The 20821-nt window shown below is 34.1% G+C and overlaps 1 protein-coding gene across 3 annotated transcripts in view; it reads right to left on the reverse strand.

Moving 5' to 3' along the window:
- Window positions 1–20821, reverse strand: part of CEP170 (centrosomal protein 170) — a 73396-nt gene that overhangs the window by 29463 nt on the left and 23112 nt on the right. For 2 of the 3 annotated variants that reach the window (XM_080341824.1, XM_080341823.1), the window contains exons 8-9: window positions 19428–19594; window positions 4176–4325 (exon numbers count right to left, since the gene is read on the reverse strand). In XM_080341824.1, the coding sequence (XP_080197950.1) occupies window positions 4176–4325; window positions 19428–19594 (317 nt within the window). Of the gene's footprint in view, window positions 1–4175; window positions 4326–18947; window positions 19240–19401; window positions 19595–20821 lie in introns of all 3 variants that reach the window. The other variant, XM_080341822.1, reaches the window with a different exon arrangement.

Below are 20821 nucleotides of genomic sequence, written 5' to 3' on the forward strand. Positions count from 1 at the left end.
GTTTAAGCACATCCAAAAGGTGTAAGGTTTATAAAACACACATTCAGATATCTTAATCTTCTTCCTATAATCCATATCAACCTGCATCTTACAGGCTCTCAAGAAAGTAATTCTCCAAATCTTGTCTTGAATACCAAAAGAAATTTCCTAGTCTTTCAGAAAAGCTGGGTTTACGTAAGAGACACCAGCCTTTTAGCTTTGTGCTTACCGCTATTCTTTTCACATATACAAACTAAATCGGAGCAACAGATCTTCAGAAAATGTACCAATGGATTTCTGTGGACTTATTATTAAGGCTGAAGATTTAGGTTTTCAGCCTCTACATCTGGAAAAAAACCCCACACACAACACCTCAAAGCATCTCCAATACTTGGCATTTTAGAACAGAATAATGTATTTTAAAAAATAAATTCCAACTACGTGAAACAAACAAACAAAAGATGTCTTTTCAGACACATACTCCACTCATCTAATTTTGTAAGAATCATATTATGCCACCCTTTCATAAACTGAAGTGTTGTCTTGAAAGCAGTTGTTTTAGTTCCTCCTTACTCCACTTGCTTCAGAACCCGTATTCCTGTGTGGGTGATTATCTTTTTCAAATTTCCATACTGACTTCATTTACAGCCAGTGTCTTCACACTTGCTCCTGGAACAACACTGACATCTATCTCAAATATTTCTTTATTTTTCTGCTGCATTTACTCCACTTACACAGCAAAATCCAGCAATTGTACTCATCTCAGCTAATACTTTGCTAGACTGAATGAATTGTATCCATCTGTTCTAGTAAGGTAAATCTCCATTCCCTTGTTAACTTGAATAGACCTCTTTGTACCTTGTCTAGTCTTTTATTCACCTTTCTTAATCAAGAATAGTAACAATTCTAGTGCCAGTATTTCAGAGGAAGTTTCACCAACACTTTGTACTTTGGCAGTAGCATTTTCCTTTTCTACTGACAATACATTTTCCAGTGTATCCACATGGCACATGCCACATGGCATTGGTGACGCAATCATCCTGTGTTTCAATATAGCATCTAAGCTCAAACAAAAAACAAGTTTCAAACTGAATGCTTTGCTCTACAAAAGGACAGGAGTGTAATTAGAGAGGACAAAAGGAAACACAGCCTCCAAATACACACAGCAGTACTCCACTTCTAAGAAGCAATGTAGCAAATATTTACATTAACAAAGTTATTCAATATTCACAATGTGAGCATTACTATTTATCTTCAGTGGGAAAGATGTGAAATGGGCATTCAAAACAGGAAAATGAACATTGTCGTTCAATGGCACTGATGACTCTGCAGATGCAGAACCAGATTTTTAAATGTGTTGCAGTCATAACAAAAACAAAACACACAAAAAATAAAAACCAGGTATGCCCTTCAGAAGCACATCAAAGAAAATGTTCATAATTCATGTATTTTAATGTAATTTAAGAACTGAAGTTAGCATAAATAACTGGCCACTGAAAACTAAATGGAAGATTAACAGATAAATCACAGCCCAAATGTCTGCAGTATTTTTATTAATCAAACTCACACATAATAAATAATAACAACAATGGTAAGAATATTATCTTTGTACTCTATCTTATTTAATTTTTTTTCTTAAATCACACTTACCTTGGTTGGAAAGTGGCAGCTTATAATACAGAAAATAAAAATATTTAAATATTTTATATAGATGAACTTAGTATTTCTACTGCCTATCTGTAATCATCAAAAAGGCTCATACATGCAGGCTCAGTGCAACTGTGTCAGACATTTACTCTGCATTTTATTTAGTCTCATGACATACACTACTCCAAAGTACCAAAGCTTGTCATATCAAAGGACAAACTGAGAATTTCTTTAGAAGAAAAGCAATTTTTGGGTTCTTCCCAAGCACATTATTCATGATACTTCACACTCCTATAAAGTGAAGATATTAAGTTCAGAATAATCTTTCAACCCCAAAACTGTTTTCATAAAATCTTCATAGTTTCCCAAGCCATCTTTTCCATCTTCCTGCACTGAAATATCTTAACATTCTATTCTCTGCTTTTTCTATGTCAATCATGTTCCGAATATGCCTCATTCTGCTAAAACATCGATAGGAGCAACTGTGACGCACAGCTGGAACAAGGTCCACCTACAATCTGAGTGGAGGTAAGCCTGGAATGCTAAACTACCCTGAGGTTACCTAACTGCTTAGCCAAGATCTTCAATAAGGTTTATTAACTTATGATATACAGCTCAGTAATGCAGTAAGTCTTCCAAAAACCACAAGCAGAGTAGTTTGTATATAATGAGAACATGATGCCTATGTATTTTACAAATCAAACAATCTGCCTTTCCCTTTTCTAAGGACAAAACAGAGTGTAGGTTTTGGTATTAAGACTTAAATATTACAACCTTCTCTCAATAGTTATCCTCATGATTGTTTTCCATTATGACACTATAAAAGGCACCTCTGTTTTTCTGAATTAGTTTTTTACTTCCACATATATATCAACCAACTTCTATTTTTAACTTTCTCTAGTAAGTTTTGTCTATCTTCATCTGTCCTTATCTCTTACACTAATTCTTTCTACAGCCACATTGTGTGTGTTAGTTTTGCTCCTTTACCTATCAAAGAACTTTAATTTTTTCCCTATCATGGCTTGTAATAATCTCGTAAATTAAGACTAGGCCAAATAACCCATTCCCTTCCCAATATGCGAAGGCCTTTTTATTCAGCAAAGCACCCTCAGTAATAAAAAGGCATCATGCTTGTAACTTCAACCTAAATCAAAGCGAGTTTTACTATGCCATTTCCAGGATTCTTAAACCTGCTCTATGATTACAGAAAAGGTATGTCTTCTAAAATCAAACCCTATTATTTGCAAAATATGCCACTTTGAAAGCTCAATTATGTTCATACAATAAATAATCTATTCTGCTGCTGCTTATGAAATTATCAATATTTCCAATAGTCTTGAAAATTGATATGGCTGAATGCTGCAAAAGGCATGAAAAAGGAGAGAAAGACTGTGGTTATAGATTCATGCAAAGCAGCAAGGTGAATGGCAAAGTTTGTCAAATCCTTCCACATGATATACCCATGCTGTGTGGCAATAATTTACTCGAAGCAATAAACTCATAGAAACTGTTCAAAGATACTAATCTAGATGCAGTTACACACTTAGCATATCAAGACTGCACAGTAGCTAAAACACAACGATGATAAAGGACGCCTTCTCTAGGAGAAACAAATTCCTAGATACTAAACCCAATGTAATTGCATGGCAGGCCCATGAAGTCATTCATCAGGCTCTTTATAAATAAACAAATTTTATGGAGTATGTAAAGATTGCTAATTTACAGGATCATACTTCAGAAACAGTTTGCCATGGCAAGTAGAAGTGTGGTGTGCTTCACTAGTGTTACCAGATTAATACTCCTCCAGTGTGAGCCTGTTTTGTCCCCAACTCATATCAAGTTATAGTTTATCCATCCCAACGATATCAGAATGTGTCCCAAGATTTCAATATGAGATATGACTAACATCTAGTTTGTGTGCATATTCTAAATCATATATAAAAAACAGGCATTTGCCTTTGCCTAATCTTTCACCAGCTGATTAAATTATACTATTTCCAAGGCAACCAACATAAGCAACTTCTCACGAGTGGCATCTCGCTTGAGAACTCAAACCACGAATGCAAACATCTAAAGTCCTTTGGCTTTGGAAAAACATCTGAAATTTATTATCCATGTATTTTTTTCCTAGCTGACTTCATATCACACATTAAACGCATACACCTTATTTCTGAATTTAAATACAGTTACTTGCTTTGGGCTATAAAACATAACCAGCTTTTCCTCAGTTCTGCTGTGTAACTTACAGAGGAATATACTGTGCAAATGTGTGTTGCAAATAGAAGGGTGCAAGGATGGTCCTGCTACGTTTCCAATACACTGGTAGCGCACATAGAAAGGTAGCAAAGTTTAAAACACCTCCACAATGTAATTTGCCAATCCCTGATAGAGAAGTTTTGATAATGCAATAAAGGCCTAATAAAATACTTATAGATCTAAGCTAATATCATCTAGGCAAGGTTTTGTTTGCTGTTTAACACTTATTGGTCAGTTATTAGTGCTCTCTCTTATTGGAAGAAAAAAGAAGACCATCAAAAATTAAATTCTACCTCTGTGTCAAGAAATCCAGTTGTACTCAGTGGTCTTTTTTCTTCCAGCACTACTGTAGCAGAATTTATAGCCCAATCTTTTACTAAATCTTTCTGGTTCTCGTTGATTACAGGCCTATTATAATCCTGGCTGTCATCCACTCCAAATACCTGAAAATGAAACAAACCATTACATCAATTAACCCAATACCATCCTGATACAATGTTCAATGTTAATGGATGGATGGTGGCATGCTGGATAGTGAGTTTAAATAATTTTTGTTGTATTATGCTTATCTGTCATCTTGGTGAAATCTACAAATGAAACAGAAGAAATATCTAGAGCAATTAAAAAAAAGAGCAGAAGTCTATGTCAACACTGTGAAAATTTAAGGAGCTGCTAAGTTGGAATGGGTCAGATATGGAAAAAATGACACCTTGATGAAAGAAACAAAAGGTAAAGCCAAAATCATTACGAAAACAATTTTACAGTCCACTTCTTAATTAAAGAAAAAAACCCCAAACAATTACTGGAATAATTTTCAGATCTTTGCCATTATCTAGTAAAAACAAGAAATAAACATTTTATTATTTCTCTAATACAAACAAAATTTCAGTTTTTCATTAGTCAGGGACTTAGCAGATGTTTTAAGTCCGCAACGTCTTAGAAACTGTGTAGACTCACCTCATTCAAGGTATGACTTATCATAGTTCTACTACACTGTTTCCTAGTGATGCATATATTAATCCCTTCTGCTTGTGACAGAATATTTTCCCCATGACATTTAAAACCATTACTCATAGAGAAAAATATTATCAAGGCAATTTAGTAATAAGGATTTAAGCAGGAGAGCAAGCATGTAGTCTGTCAACTTAAGCAATATGAACTCATTTCAGAATTGATGTATACTTCGAAGTTATTTCAGAGAAAATTCTGTATCCTGAAAACACGTAAATTATAAAACGTATAAATTTTTGCCCATGAAATGATAAATTCACAACTACTAAGGATTCAGACATTTAAAAAATTACAGACTAAGAATGGAAAATGCACACACACATAACAATTATCTGCTAAAAAGAAACTGTAAACATTAAAAATTGCTTTGTCTTAGAGAAAGACAAAGAAAAGGAAAGAAGGAAATAATCTTCAGGGATGTTATCACCCTATAAAAAAAATTAGTAATGCAAAGTGAAAAAGATATACAGAAACATTTTTTTCCCAAAACATGTTTGGTAATTCAGTTTTGCACAGTAAAGCTAGAGGCCTGGTGTAGTAAAATTCTAAACAAGGTTAATGTATTTAAAATGGATTCACCACTAGATGGCCACAAACCATGTTTTTTAGTGGCTGAGAAGCAGATTTTAAAAAAACCCAAAACAATAAAGCACCCTGTCATTCATCTCCTGCTTATGCTCTTCTAAATGTCCACGAAGATTTTGCTATAGCATTCATACATTTATAATTGAGGCAGATTTTTCAAATGAATTGGATTTGTATTTTGCTTTTGTGCAAAAAGTCTGCTTTCTGCAATTCTAAAATTCTGGCAGTGCTGCTCAATTTTCAAATAATAAATCATGTCTAGATACATCTATGCACCAGTTACTTAAGAATATTTAATAAATATTTATTTTCTTAAATAAAGTGTGATATAACATACATTTTCTCTTCAATTATATACTTTTGATTTGTAGTTGTAGCAATTTTTGAAGGTACAAATGAGTTATCATCCTCTACCTCCTTTGTCTGAATATATCACTACTCTTGCAGCCACTTTTTTCCCTATTTAATGTAGTTTCATTGATTACAGAGAAGTTTTACGTGTTCTTTTAAATGAAAGGAAATTCTGATTTTATCGCATTAGCATCTGAAGGAAAATAAAAATTCAACATCTGTGTATCTAATAAAGACTACAGGATTAAATTGCTGCCTGTAAATTACTACATATTATCTGGTGGTACATTCATTTACCATGTCAAACTTCTTTACTTGTATCACAAACAACAGCACTTAAGGCATCTTTGTTTCAGTCTTACTTTTCCTAATACTGAAGTCCTATTTAAGCAAATTTTGTTACTCTTCCTCTATTACTGAAATTACTGCAAAACCAAATTTGAATGTTGTCTGTTTTTTCCTGTGAAAGGTAATATGGGTAGCAATAAGACTCCACTAATAGATTTACCTCCTAATACTACTCCTAATGAACCCTCTGGTTATATAGCGAGGATATCATAGGCCAGAAAAGGCAATAATGTCTCCAAATATTCTGTTTGTTAGAAAGAAAGGGAAAGGATCTTCTTTGGTAAATGTACATTTTTGCACTACACATTCATTCTACATCTAGGATCACTGGTATGGTGCAGGCACCTGCCCCATCACAAACCCGCTACTACACAACTGCAAAGCTCCTCTTTGGAGCAAGAAAAAAGATTCACACAAGTGTGATCTATCCTAAAGACTAAATTCAGAACTGTGGTATATAAAAGCTTTTGAAAACACAGCCATTAATATATAATAAAGACTTCAAATATGAAAACCATTCAGAAGATAAAACAACTCGTTTAATATTTGACAAAATTTAGAACATCACTTGCACACTTGTCACACATCCGCAGAAAATGAATACTACCAGAACTTCAGGATTAACTGATCCGCTTACACTGTTCACCAAATAATGAGGATATACCCTCAACAGAAACAGCCATGGAATAATCTGAAGGTTTCTGCTGAAAATTGTCTCTCTACCATTTGGAAAAATGCGATTTCTACTTTATGGGTTGCTATGATAAGCTATGTGTGCAAACAGTGAGCTGTTGTGATTGAAGCCTGAATAGAGAGACCTGTATCTTCCTGCAAAGACAGAATAACATTCTTCAAGGCTTTTAATTCTTCTCTGCATATCTTTATGATTTCAAAGTTATTTAAGGAAAGTCTAGGAGATAAACAAATCAAAAATCTGAGGAAATGCTGATGACATCCATTGCTGCATCTCCTATCCATTTCTTCAAAAGACTAAAGTTTCTTTTTGTAAAGCTTGTATTTGTCAGAAGCAGCAGATATAGCTTTAAACGGAAGCAACTATCATCTGTATTTGGATTAACTGTGATTTGGGGAAAAAAAGATGAAGTCAGGTTCCAAGATAGAGGTTTGGACATGGTGAGCTCTTTGAAAAATGAGAAGAAAGCCTTTTTTTGTTTTAGTTTTAATAGAGAGGGTAGAGGGAGTCCATGCATTAATTTATGACTTCCAAGAACTTTCCTAACCATCTTGAGTCACATATATCCAGCACAGATCTGTCCACAGAAAACAGAAGTTTCCTAAATCTTTTACACTTTTTAATATAACTGTAAACAATAAAGACTTTGACAAAATTCTGCCAAACAATGTTGGGCCAGATGACCCTTGAGGTCCCTTCCAACTTGCTATTCTATGAAAATCATGGTCTTGCATTTTTGGAGAGAGTATGGAGGATGGGGAGTAATCTGTTTATCTTTTAACTTCAGTAGCTATGAAGAAAACAATTCGTAGAAATCTTAAACAAAGGAAAACGAAAAAAACCCTGCAGTTATCAATGCCGCTTTTTACGCAGACATAATTTAAAGATGATTTCTGCCCTGCTCTGTACTCTTATTGTTTATTTTTATGAAATTATATTTTAGCAGAAAAAGTAGATTATTTAATCCTGAATGCTTTGCATTTTATAAAGTTATGAAACAAAAAACAGGATAATAATTTTCACAGAACCCCTGAAAACTGACTGATGGAGAAAAATCTAGGCAATGCACCAATCTGCATCACTACATGGGGCTCCTCCAGGGTCTCTGCCACACAGCTGTAATGGTAGAACTGTCAGAAACATTGTATAAACTGTGGTGGTGGCGTTTAAAAATAACTGTTGTTATGAAGCATAAAACAATTTCCATTGCAAATTAGGACATTTTGAATGGCAAGGGAGTGACAACAACACTGCTGTAGAAAGTCAAGCCCCATTTATGAAATGTAGTCAACATAATTTTGTTTAACCTGCAATCCAGTTGACCTCTTAAGCAAATGAATTAACAGGAGAAAGGCTGCATCTGATTTTGGTCCCCACAAGATACAAGAGGCTGTGTCTAACTGAAGGGAGCTCAGCAGGGGCCACCAAGATGGTCAAGACTGCAGTAGCTTCCCTGTGAGGAGAGTCTGTAGAAGCTATGCTTGACCAGTCTGCAGAAGGAAAGGCTTTGGGGGTGCCTAACAGCAGCCGCCCAGTACCTAAGGGGAGCACATCAAGATGACAGCCAGGCTCTTCAGAGCGGTGAATGGATAACCTGCAGAAGTTGCAGCAAGACAGATTCAGACAGGATCTAAAGAAAAACTTTTTCACTTTGAGTACAACCAAGCAAGGTTGCCTTGCCTCTGTCCTTGATGAATGGGAAGATTCAAATGGAAAAAGTCCCAAGCAACTTGTCTGATCTTAAAGCTGGTCATGCTTTGTGCAGGGGGTTGGACTACTGGTTCCATCAGTAAAACAAAGGTACAAGACAGCAGGCTAAAAATATACATATAGCAAGTCCCAAAGCATCACTTTGTTACTTGCCGGAATGCAAACCCAGCCTGAATAGTAAAAAGGCAAAGTACAAAATAACTGATTGCAAAACAATTGCACCTCAATGTAGATATTAATAAATTCCATCACTTTATCTCAGCAACAGTTTTTTCCAATATTGTAACTGAAGATATAACTTTATCTACATAAAACAATAATTTGAAAAATTATTTATCCAATAACAATCAAGAACTAACAAAATCTATGTAACACAATACAAACAAGATGCAATCCTTGCAAGAAGTACTGGTGTATTTTGGCAGACAGTATGAGTTACAGGACCAAATTTGAGCATATGTCTTTGTCCTCTTCTGCAAGGGCTAATTTGTGGAAAGCAGAGTAATCTGTTTTGGCAAGTCATACACATTTCCCTGTGAAAAGAGCTCATGAGCTCATGACTCAGAGCACACCTGCTTGTCACCATAGCTGAAACACTGCTTTAATAGCAGCTAGCTTTAGTGATTGGAATTGTTATTGTTCCCTCTCCCCCGCCCCACAACAGAAGAATATCTTTTGTACCACAGATGAACTATACCAGAAGTCAGTATAATGACTTTATGATTTACTATCAAAAGTGATGATTCTTTAAAACCGCAGAAGCTATTTTTCTTTATTGATACATGCAAGATCATCTAGAAATTAAAATAAAAACTGGTCAGAAAAATTAACGGCAACAGGAACTGTTTTTCTGAATCAAAAGGAAGAAAACTGGTGAGCTAAAAACAAAAGAAAACCCCACTTGATGTTTTCCTTATGTGCTTTTAATAAACTTTCAAGTCCTTGAGCATGAAATAACTTTTTCTGGTTGTATCTCATTTAACTGCATTTCAGAGTTCCTAATGCTAGGATTTATACTTACTTTAATTAATGTATCGAAATAAACTAATTCATGTTTTCTTTCATTTATGAACATCACACTGTGGATCTACAATATTATAATTAGTCAGTACTTAATGTCCACAGATGTAGTTCCTCATCCAATTAATTACTGCAGATACTGATATCAATGGAAAAAGAGGTCTTATCTGAGACTCCTAGTAGAGATGTTCACTCAGTTTTATAGCAAATTATGTATGTTGGAACAGCGCTTCTGTTATTCTGCATATATACTTACTACACAAAGCATTAGAAAGCATTTCCAAGAGCATTAACGCAAACTAGGAGCATAAATTTTATTCAAACTACAAATCTGGAGAATTCTATCTAGCCTTAAAATTTTTAGTTTCTAACATTTCCTCAACAGTCTTACTGTTGTAGTCTTAAAATAAAGAGTATGCAGTAATTACTAATATTATTAACAGAAATCCAACAAATAAATAATAAGGATTCCAGATGCAATTCATAGAGCTAGAACTAGGAACCTATCCATTAATGATGGTATTTGTAAACTAAAAGTATATTAATAATTCTCCTGTTCTTTCAGATCCCAACAACAGTTACAGACACAACCTGGAGACGTATTTGGAAAGGATGATGATTTAAATGCTTTTAATTTCAGTGCAGGCAATCTGTATACATGGAGCAGAACAAAACCCAAATTAAAAAAGTATGTAAAAGGTAATTCAAAGTTGAACAGATAAAAAACCAAACTAAATCAAAGCAGTGCACAGGTAAAGGACAAGGGCCTGTACTGCACAGTGCATTAAAGACCATGGCAAAAGCACCATGGCAAAACAAAACAAGGAGCAAGTGGCTAAATTTGAAATAAGGTATTTGCCATTGTGAAGTGATGAGAATGTAAATCAGAATAGCAATTATGTTTCATACTTTACAGGGGTAAGGAAGATGATGAGTATATATGATTGTAAGGGAAAGTAAATAAAAGTAGATTTCAGAAACTTGTGAAGTGATACAGTCAGACCAGCAAAAAAAAAAAAAGGGGGGGAAGAGACATGAATTTGGAAACACAAGCAGGATTTGGACACAGTTTGGATGTACTAAGAAAGATAAGCCACACTCCGAGGATGCTTGATTGACAGGAAGAGAGGATTCCAGGAAGCAGTGAAGAGGCTTCAGATCCATATGCAGACCATGTTGGCAATGCTGCACTTAGTGTTCAGACTGAGCTCCTCATAATTCTTCCAAAGGAGGCAGTCCAGACAGTCATAATGTACAGTAAACTGGTTGTTAAAAGTCAGAGTTACTGATCAGATAGAAAAGAAAAAAGGCACACATTTTCTTCCTACCTTTGAGAAACAGTGATGAGCCAGAGTACAACACCTAAGCTCACTTTCTGTTTAACCACTGCATGAGCTCTGTTTAACCAAGATGCTTCTGAGGAGGCTGATTGTAATAGTTTTTGCTTGTTCTTGGCAGTTATCCTAGCCATCCCCAGCGAGCAGACTGTGTTCTGTGCATGAATAGTCACGGATTTTCACAGAAGCTGTTTATGTCATTTTAACTGTATATTGAAGATACAGAATCAGATGCAATACACCCTGGTATAAAAAAAACTACATAGGCGAATGGAAAGGATCAATGTGCCAAGTCTAATAACTTCCTCTTACCAGATGCCAGTAACATATTTACATGCATACATAGTTTGCACCTGTTTGCTACAGTGAATAATTCATTTTCTTTAGACTTCCAAATTCAAAAAGTAACAGTAAATTAGAGACTCCTCCCCTCGGAAAAAAAAAAGCAAACTACAAACATCCTCTGAAATCTTGACAAAATGTATACACTCTAGATGATTTGACAGGTTTCAACTGTTCTACTGCCCTTTTAGCATCATATTCATAAAATACAGTCCTTCTGTGACTAAGAAATTCTGTGAGGCTAAAGGCATTCTTTCTAGAAAAATTGCTGAAGCAATGGTAAAAGCAATGAAACCCAGAGGGCGTGAAAAGACAGGTGATCTGAAAGTCATTTTCTGAAAACAGATATGTGCGTCTTGCTTAGAGTTATTGAAACTTGCTGACATTTTTTATTTCTTCTAACTTGTTCCCTGCCCATTGATTCTTTTCAGGTAGTTTGTAATTTATAATACTGCAAAAATTTGCCAAAGAGGATTTCCATAATGTGTATGTTAACTCTATAACAAGAGGAATTGCAATAACATGTATGTTAAGTATTGCAGTGAAAAACATTTCCTCCTCCCTGCTACATTTGCACTATAAATATAAGTTTTTGGATGAACACAGTTTTAGTAAAAGAGTTCAAAATACACATTTTCTAATAAACTGTGCAGATCTTTAAAAAAATGTTTTGATTTGGTATATGGCTCCATGTTTCAAAATCAATCCCTGCTGTGTATTGCACACTATTTAGAAATGATGGAAAATATGTGAATTAGTCTATACTTCTCACAGAATTAGAATGATACATACAAATGTAATAATGTAATGAAATACCTACTTATGATATTGTCACTCTCACTTTCAAAATATTTAGCATAATATCAGTCTTAAACTTCTCAGTCCATAATTCCTCGTTTAGCAGTTATTTAATGCTTAATACAATGTTTCATGCTATCTGCAAGATTATTCATAAAACTTTTAAGGTTTGCAACAGAGAAGTCAAGATCTTGTAAACAAGCTTTATGAACACTTCAAGCAACAACAGCAACAAATTATTCGAAACTAAGCAATCTTTGAAGAACACATCAGCCTGTAACATAATATGGTATGAAGAGACATAGCCTGGGAGCAAAAAGAGTAAGAGGATTCCATTTTCTTACAACTAACTTTCAGAATAGATTCCTATTCATACGCAAAGAAGAATATGTCAAAACAAACTGAAATGTAAGTTTCATGAGCAGAAAGATGTAGAAGATGAAAATGGAAAACCTAGTGCCTATATGAACACCAGCATAGCTTTCCCTCCAAAATTATCAGTTACCCCATAATTTTAAATAGGAAAAAAGAATCTCTCTCAAGATCGTGTCAATAGAATACTATTTTACATATATTCTTTGCATAGTTTAAAATCAAATAAAACTGAAGATGACAGCATGTACATTAAAACAAGGTCATGACTACTATGGCCTGTCTGTCTATATAAACAAAGACTTTAAACGGCATGCTTTTCCAAATTAAAATAAATTGGAACATTATCTGAAATATGAGCTTTGCACTGAAAACAAAATCATTAAATGGTCACAATAATTCTTTTTGAAGATCACAATAGGACTGATTGAGGTTTGATTTTGGTACTTCTTTTTTTTTCCAAATTTTACTTCTCGTTGGGAATCAGTATATAGAATTTCGCTAATGAAAACACTCAATTATTTACCAGGAAATTTAAATTAATATAACATAATTGAAGAATGCAATTTTGAGACCAAAGAAAACTTTATCTAAGCCCAATGTTTCCATACACATATGAGCTGCTATAACATTCTAGACTTCCTGGTTAGCTAGGCTGATGAGAATCGAAACACACATTGAGCCTCTATATTCTGTTCCTTCCAACAAATATACAGAAGAGTTTAATTCTGCTATATTAAATTCTACAAAGTATTTCCATTCAGAAATACCCTGAAATTAAATTGGCTGAAGAAAAACAACATAAGAAACTAAACAAAAGGAATAAAAGAAGATCCCCCAAGAAAATCTCCAAAGAGCTTGCAAAAAAAAAAAAAACAACCAACAAAAAACTTAATTGCTTTTTATTTATTGCTTTAGCCTACAAGTATTTAATATTCCAAGCACATCCAAAATTATTTCTACATTCATTTACGAAAATTTATTATTGGTAGCATTTTGCTTTCTTGAAAAAAGGAAACTCATTATCCTGATAATTTGCAGTGCTTTTTATATTGAGAAAAAGGAAGATGAGCTGCAGAAACATAATTTTGAATTCTTTCATTCACCGACTGACTGACCTTCCTGTGGCCTGGGAAGATTTTTTTAACCTGATAAGACTGCTAAGAACAACTTTCCTCTAATAGAAGAAAATTAACTAATTAAAAACTGTGAACAAAAAAAAAATTCTAACACAGTGCAAAATAGAGAGCAAATGCTAACTGTTAACAGAAGAAAGCAAAGAACCTATCTAAAGGGCAGAATGGCTGGATGTAAAAGAAAACTAAATTCTATGACTGTGCCCCACTACTGGTGTATTCCATATGTTAAAAGCAACACTAAAAACATGTTCTAAATCAGATCAAGATCCTGGTTTTTTTTTTCCTATTTTGTACTTAGCTGTTAGCTGCAACAATGAGTATTATTCTGCTAGAAAAAGTTGTGGTTTTCTGAAGCTATTTGAGTATATTGTATGCCTAGCATGTTCAATGTGCTCTTTGAAGTATGTAAGAGCAGCTTTTTGTCTTTACACATTGATGAAATTGCTCCCAATGGTAGTTTTAAAAAGAGCTCTACAGATATAAAAAGAGAGCCACTGTCCACTATTTAATCATAACTTTCTTTCATGTTATTAATGTACTTGTTTTCTAAACCCATTTCCCTACTATCCAATTCATACTTCTCTACAAATTTAAGTTATATTTGAACACCTGGATGCAGAAATATCATTGGCTAATGAAAGGACTTTCAGGAGCAAAGTTTATTGCTATTTTTCAAGTGTTCTCTATAAAGTAGATTAAAACACAACCATACATTTGTACTGTAGAGAACAAGAGAAAAGAACATGAGTTTGTGAGGAACACCACTGATCTTGCTTACAATTTATATTTTGTGAACTAAAGGTGACAGAGGACCATATGGAAACTCATAACAGAATAAAAATGCAAATAAACTAGTGATAGAAGAGGGGAATCTACAACACATTTCCACACCAGTAATACTGCCAGTATTCACTCAGTCTTTACATATATAAAAAAACCCCAAAAAACCAAACCAAACCAAAAAAATAACCCAACAAAACAAAACCAAACCCCCAAACCAACCAACCAAAAAAACCCTCACAAACAACCAAACCCAGGATTTGACAGAAGTAGTAACAGTGTCAAGTTACTAAAAAAAGATTATGGGTCAGAAGTCCCAGAATATGTATTTTAGAGAATACTTCAATAATACAAGATGAAGTTTTTGTGCATGAGTTTGTGTTACTTGTGAAAAGCACAGGTGAACCCTATGTTAGCAAAGACATATTGTGGGGATGGCATTCTCACCCATTAACTGACTAAGGAGGGAACACAGTTACAGTCAGTAACAGCTGAAGATTGCAACTGTTTGCAAATGATAATAACTATCTCTACAACGGGAACTCTGAGAAATCTTTCAATTCAGAAATATTACTAAATTAAATTCACTTAACCAAAACCACTCCAAAAAAAAATCCTAAGATACACTGATTTTCCTTCTATGGTAGTTTCAGGCTTTGATATTTGTCCTGGTCGTGTACACATGTATGTACTGAATTTTAAAACAGAAACAACTATGATATCTTATGATGACTACTTTTCTGTCTGTGCGTAATAACATAGCCAGAGATTTCTCCTAACCTCGACAAAATTTGCCTTTTTTAAACTTATTATTTAATTTTAAAAATTAATATTTTTTAGTTATTCTCCAAGATGTTTGTTTTGTTCTAAGAGACATAACACACCAATTCTAAACATAAATAATCTGTTCAAAACTGGCCACAAGGCAGTGAAATTTACTTCTTCCGAGAATATCTTTCAGATTTATGAATAAAATAAAATAAAATAATAATAAATTAATAATAAAATTAAAAATAAAATAACAGCACAGAAGAAATAATAACTATTATTATTCCTGAAATACTAAGTCATTGTATCAGTTCCTATCATGGCTGATTACATCACAAATATTTTAAAATAAAATCAATCCAAATGATTAACTGACATACAAGTGAAACCAGAACAATCTTTGGAGGACTCCAGGCATGTACAGGTATTGCGTCTTCTTTTTTATAACTGAAAACTATCTACTTACTATTTTTATGATGTGCTTTATTTTTTGCCCTAAAACCAAATACTTTTTTTTTTTATCTTTCAAATTTGCAAGCAATTTAACAAATTTCCCTTTTCCTGGTCAGTTCAGTCTCTGTGGGCATTTATATAAATTGATTTTATTACAGCGACCTTGCCTGTTGATAATCTCGTCTGATTTTGATTTCATTGGCTCAGCAAATTATCTAAGTGTTGAAAGTCACGTAAGACACGAGCTGTAATGTTTTTGCAATCTTTCATTTTAGGTAAGCTACAGACATTTACTCTAAGGCAGTTATCACTGCAGACAAATGATTACACTTTGCTCTCAGAAAGAAAGCACCTCACTCTAAAGCTTTCCTCTGCTTCTTAGAAGATGTCTTCCTCTTTCCCTCTGTTTATTTTTGTATCTTTCTCACAGTCTGTTTTCAAAAGCCAGACTTTAAAATGGTCAAGGAAAAAAAGAAGACATTGTCATTCTATTCCTTTTCTGCTGTAGAGACAACACTTTTTTTCTTAGAGATTGAAAGAGTAGCAGAGGAAGAAATGTATCTTTAGCAATCTAAATGAAATCAAGATGTTGAATAAACAGGATAGCATCCTTTTTTATTTTAAAATCATTTTACATAAGCATCTGTGCTTTCCTTCAGTAAAAGGCTACATTAAGCAAAAATGGTACTTTAGAAAGAAATAATACAGCTGAACATTAAGGTTTTCCCACCTTCTTAAAAAAAAATTGTTGTAGTTGTTTTCATTTTTTCTGAGAATTTTAACTCAGATTTCCTGCATGCCTCTCTTCGACTCTCAACTCAAAGATGCATTATTCATCACACCTTGGTTCTTGTCAAGTTAATGCCACTCTTGCATTTGTGGTTTGCTCTTATGTTCCTTTCCAGAGAAAAGAATGGACTTTGCCTAAAAGAGTAAGGCTAAGGTTTCTCAAGTGAATCAGTCACACTGAGAGTAATCTTTGGATATAGTGCTCACTCTCACCCTTTCTTCCACTAAAACGGAAAAAAATACACAAACCCAGGAATATTTTAGTCCTTAGGAAATTCTTCAGATAAACGAGACACAGATCTTAGCATCGTTCTAATGTAAATTGTTACTGACAAGACTGCATTATTCGTGCAAATATTTTAGAAAGTTATCTTTGCTATTTGTAGTGTATTTTCACCCCGATCCTAGCAAATGCGGTTCCTCAATGTCAGTTAATATTTTGACTTTCCAGGCACTCTTAAATGAGACTCAACTGAGCAGGCACTGTAAGTACTGAGAAAAAGGACTGTGATTTGCCTAAAAAGTAAGAGAGCTTATACTGCAATTATTCGTAAATTGTATACCAATAATTCCCTGAAATCCTCAATAAAGCAGCATAACAGTCAACCACCTAATTAAAGTCCTTGCCTTATTCTTCACTTACCCACCTACAACAAAGTAACAGAATTAGCACTTTAAAATAGGAGGGAAGCAAAGCTGAGCTCAGCCAGACGCAGAAGTTTTGGTTTCCATTTGGTTTTGATTTCTTTTCTGGCTGCTGTTCTGCACTTCATAAAAATAATATCATACTTCTTTCATATTACCAAATCAAGTAAGAATTGTGCAGCAGGACTCTTTGAACTGGTATAAAATATATTGTTCATAATACTTCAGTACAAATACGAAATGAAAAGGTACAGAAGACTTCAAAGAAAAACACCTCTGCTTTACTTCCTAGTAAATCTTTAATTTCAAGTGGTGACACTTTTTAGGGTATTTATGATACCCAAAACCTTTTACCTAATGCTAAAAATATTAACCAATACTTTATTCCCACCCCTAATGTTTACATTCATTTCCTGTCCCTGAGTCTCTCCTGTAACAGGAAAGATTTGTTTCAAACAAAAACCTGACGGTGGAAACCCTGAACGGATATTGAAGACCACAAATCATTTCAAATCTTATTCAACATTAGATAGTATTAACATTCTGATGAAGTACATAATAATATTTGGAAACAGACAATTTATATTTTCTCATTTCTAAAGAAACACTGTTGCACAACTGTACTTGGCAAAAATGGGACCTACACATTTTCTGATGTAATTTAAACGAAGATTTATAACCTAAGAATTAAGAGTAGATATTGTAGTTACTAAGCCTAAGTTATGATGTTCTTCAGCATTCACTTGCTTCTTTGGAATGCTTTCAGTTCTCAGGAGTTCTTTGAATACTGACTCGAAGAAGTCAAGAGTCCCCTTTTCAGAATCCCTAAGAGGTGAAACCATTATCTTTATGATTTTATTAAGGTAATTCTCTATTTTAAGCCCCCTCCCCAATGCTCCATAAACACCTTTTATAAAGCAAAACGTCTATAAAATCAAAACACTGAAGCCAGCTTGTTTCAAAAAATATTTGTCAACATGTAACCAAAATTCATTCTATATGCATTAACGTATTTGTTCAGCTGTGAAAAACTTTTAGACACACAAAATCAACCCTTAAATAACTGTATAACAACTAAGCAATGAATGTCTTGTTAAAATGGCCCAAAAAAACTGCCTAGATTTGGATGCCAGCATTCTATCACAACAGACTATTTAGGAAAACACAACAATAACAGAAGAAAAATACTTTTAAAGAGTCAGTTGAGTCAAATGATTAAACATTACTTCTCCTACCCATATCTTCCTGTTGAATCCAAAGAAAGTGTTATTTGCAGTTACTTACCTGCAAATACGATTTGTATTGTTATTTATATCATTATCAAGAAGCAAAAGTTACTTGGTCTTCTTAAGATTTCTAAGCCTAATGAAGCACGTACCTATACTCAAACTAAGAAAATGACATTCCTATGATAAAAACATCTTTGGAAAATGAAAGCATTCTTATATTTACTCTTTATAGTGGAAACTGAAATTGAATGTAGTGTTAACGAATATACTTTTCTGTAAGTACAGAAAACATTTACAATCTATTTTCTCTATGACAATTTGGATGGAACCAATTTATATACTGAAAACTACAGAGACTATACAATTTCAAGAACAGATGAGTATTTCCACAGGGACATAATAAATGCAAATCTAACAACGCTCAGAAAAGTATCAGTTAAGTGAATTCTGTTGTTTAATACTCTTACAGAACCTAAATATTTTGAAAATGTATTAAAGCTACCGAACTAAAACCAGGTGTACCAACAGAAATAATTTTTATCCAAATGCCTGCTGCTGCTTTTATGACGTTCTATCATCATTACAAAGTGGCTTAAAGACTTCTATTATTGCAGCAGTTTTAACAAGTAGAATTGAAGTGGCAGACTTGCTCTGATACTACATACCACTTTAAGATCAGTATACGTTTTCTCACCTTGTCAATCATTTTACGGGCTTCCATTTCTTCAGAATTGGGATTTTCCAACTCAATAGTGTAAGTACCTTTGTCACTCTGGTCATCCTCATTGTCCTTTTCAGCAGCAGCAGCAAAATGTTGGCTTTTCAACTTTTTGTCCATCTCCTGGTTTGGGCTAGGCCTATGGCCAAGGCTTCCTGAACTCCTTAGCAATGCAGCTTGTAAGACAGGTAATGCAGCAGAGGGTTCTTCTGATTTTTGTTTTAAAAGTTTTGCATGAACACCATGTACTGCTCTGTGATGTGATGAGCTAGCCTGCACAGATGAAGGGACTGCTTTGTCTCCCGATGTAGGTTTCCCTCTTTCGGCTCGTGCGTGAGGTGTTGGAGATGGCGACTCTGGGCACAGAGCTCCTACGTTCTGAGAAAAAGAGTAAGAACGTCTCTTTCGAGGATGGTCTTCATCAAAGAACTCAATCATAAAGGCAGTCTGACTCAATCCAGCTTGCTCTTCCTGCTTGTCTGTGGAATGGACTTTCTGGTGTGACTTTTTCAGGTCTGCATGATGATGCCTTAAATGTTCTTCAAGTGCTGCCCGCTTACTGTAATGCCGGTGTGCACCAGCATTTTCTGAATCGCTTTGTGTACCATCATCATGCTTATTCCCTATAAGCAAAGCAAAAGAACATATAGCAAAATGAAACAACAACAAAAAACAACAAACCATCCCAACACATAAAAAAGAAACTGGTAAACTAAGAACGAAAGAATATCAACTTGGTTTTCTGTTCAGACTCTAAAACCTTTCAGTACCTGGCTTTCCAAATTTTGTACAGCTTCTGGTAACACATTCGATTTGCTATGAGTCGAACAACAATACTTATCAGTGACTTAAAAAAGGCAGTATTTTACCAGCTGGACTATAGTATGTTTTTCACTTATATTAATTTTGTCACACAGACAGTTGATTACAAATGACTACGGAAACATTCTAGGCAGAGTTAAGAGGAAAAAGAAAAAACCCTACAATAGTCCTCTTGGTAGCTGAACATACCCACTGAGAGCCAAAATTCAGATTGCTGGATTCCTCACACATTTACAAAAGTTTATGATGAGGAATGTTTACTGAAAATTGAAATAAATTCTTTATTACTCTTTCCAAGAAGTACAATAAGTTTTTCCGTCATCCATTCCCCTCAGCATCTGATGTATGCATGTCAAATGGTTATTATTAATTCAAAAAACTACTTTAAGAACTATGAATAAGCAACACATATATTTATAATAAATCATATGTACGCATATAAATATATTTGAATGATACCTGAAAATGCATGGAAGGCTGGATGCTCATACACAGTCACATTTAACTCAGAGCAACTTTGTGTACAATGGAAGTGTCTACACTCGTAAGTTCTAGCTCAGTTCCTGAGAATGAACAGTTTTACCTTCTTTTAAATCTTTTGGATAAAGTCTTACTCATGTACACATGAAATTTATTTATTTATATTAATTCTGAAGAGGATAGGTTTTTAAGGTTTTCTCACATACATAGTTAAGACACGCAGCTACTATTCAGTTAAATAGTGATCACATATTGGGAAAACTTACTTATCAGACTAATAGCATTGAATACACACCTGACTTACATTCCTGGTTGCTACTTATTTGTACAGTGCCTAAGAAAATTATGTGATGATTCATATATTTCCAAATAATAGCAATAAAATCAACACCACAGTGAAAGTCATAAAACTTAATTTTAGCAGTGTTACTTCAGTACAGGACATTGTAAGAAAAGCTGAGGAGAAAAAAACAATTTTTTTATTTTTTTATTTTTTAATCAAACTTTCAAAGCGGCTAGACATATCCTCCACATTTATGATTTGAAAA

Source organism: Nesoenas mayeri (genome assembly GCF_963082525.1).
Source record: "Nesoenas mayeri genome assembly, chromosome: 3".
Lineage (NCBI taxonomy): Eukaryota > Metazoa > Chordata > Aves > Columbiformes > Columbidae > Nesoenas > Nesoenas mayeri.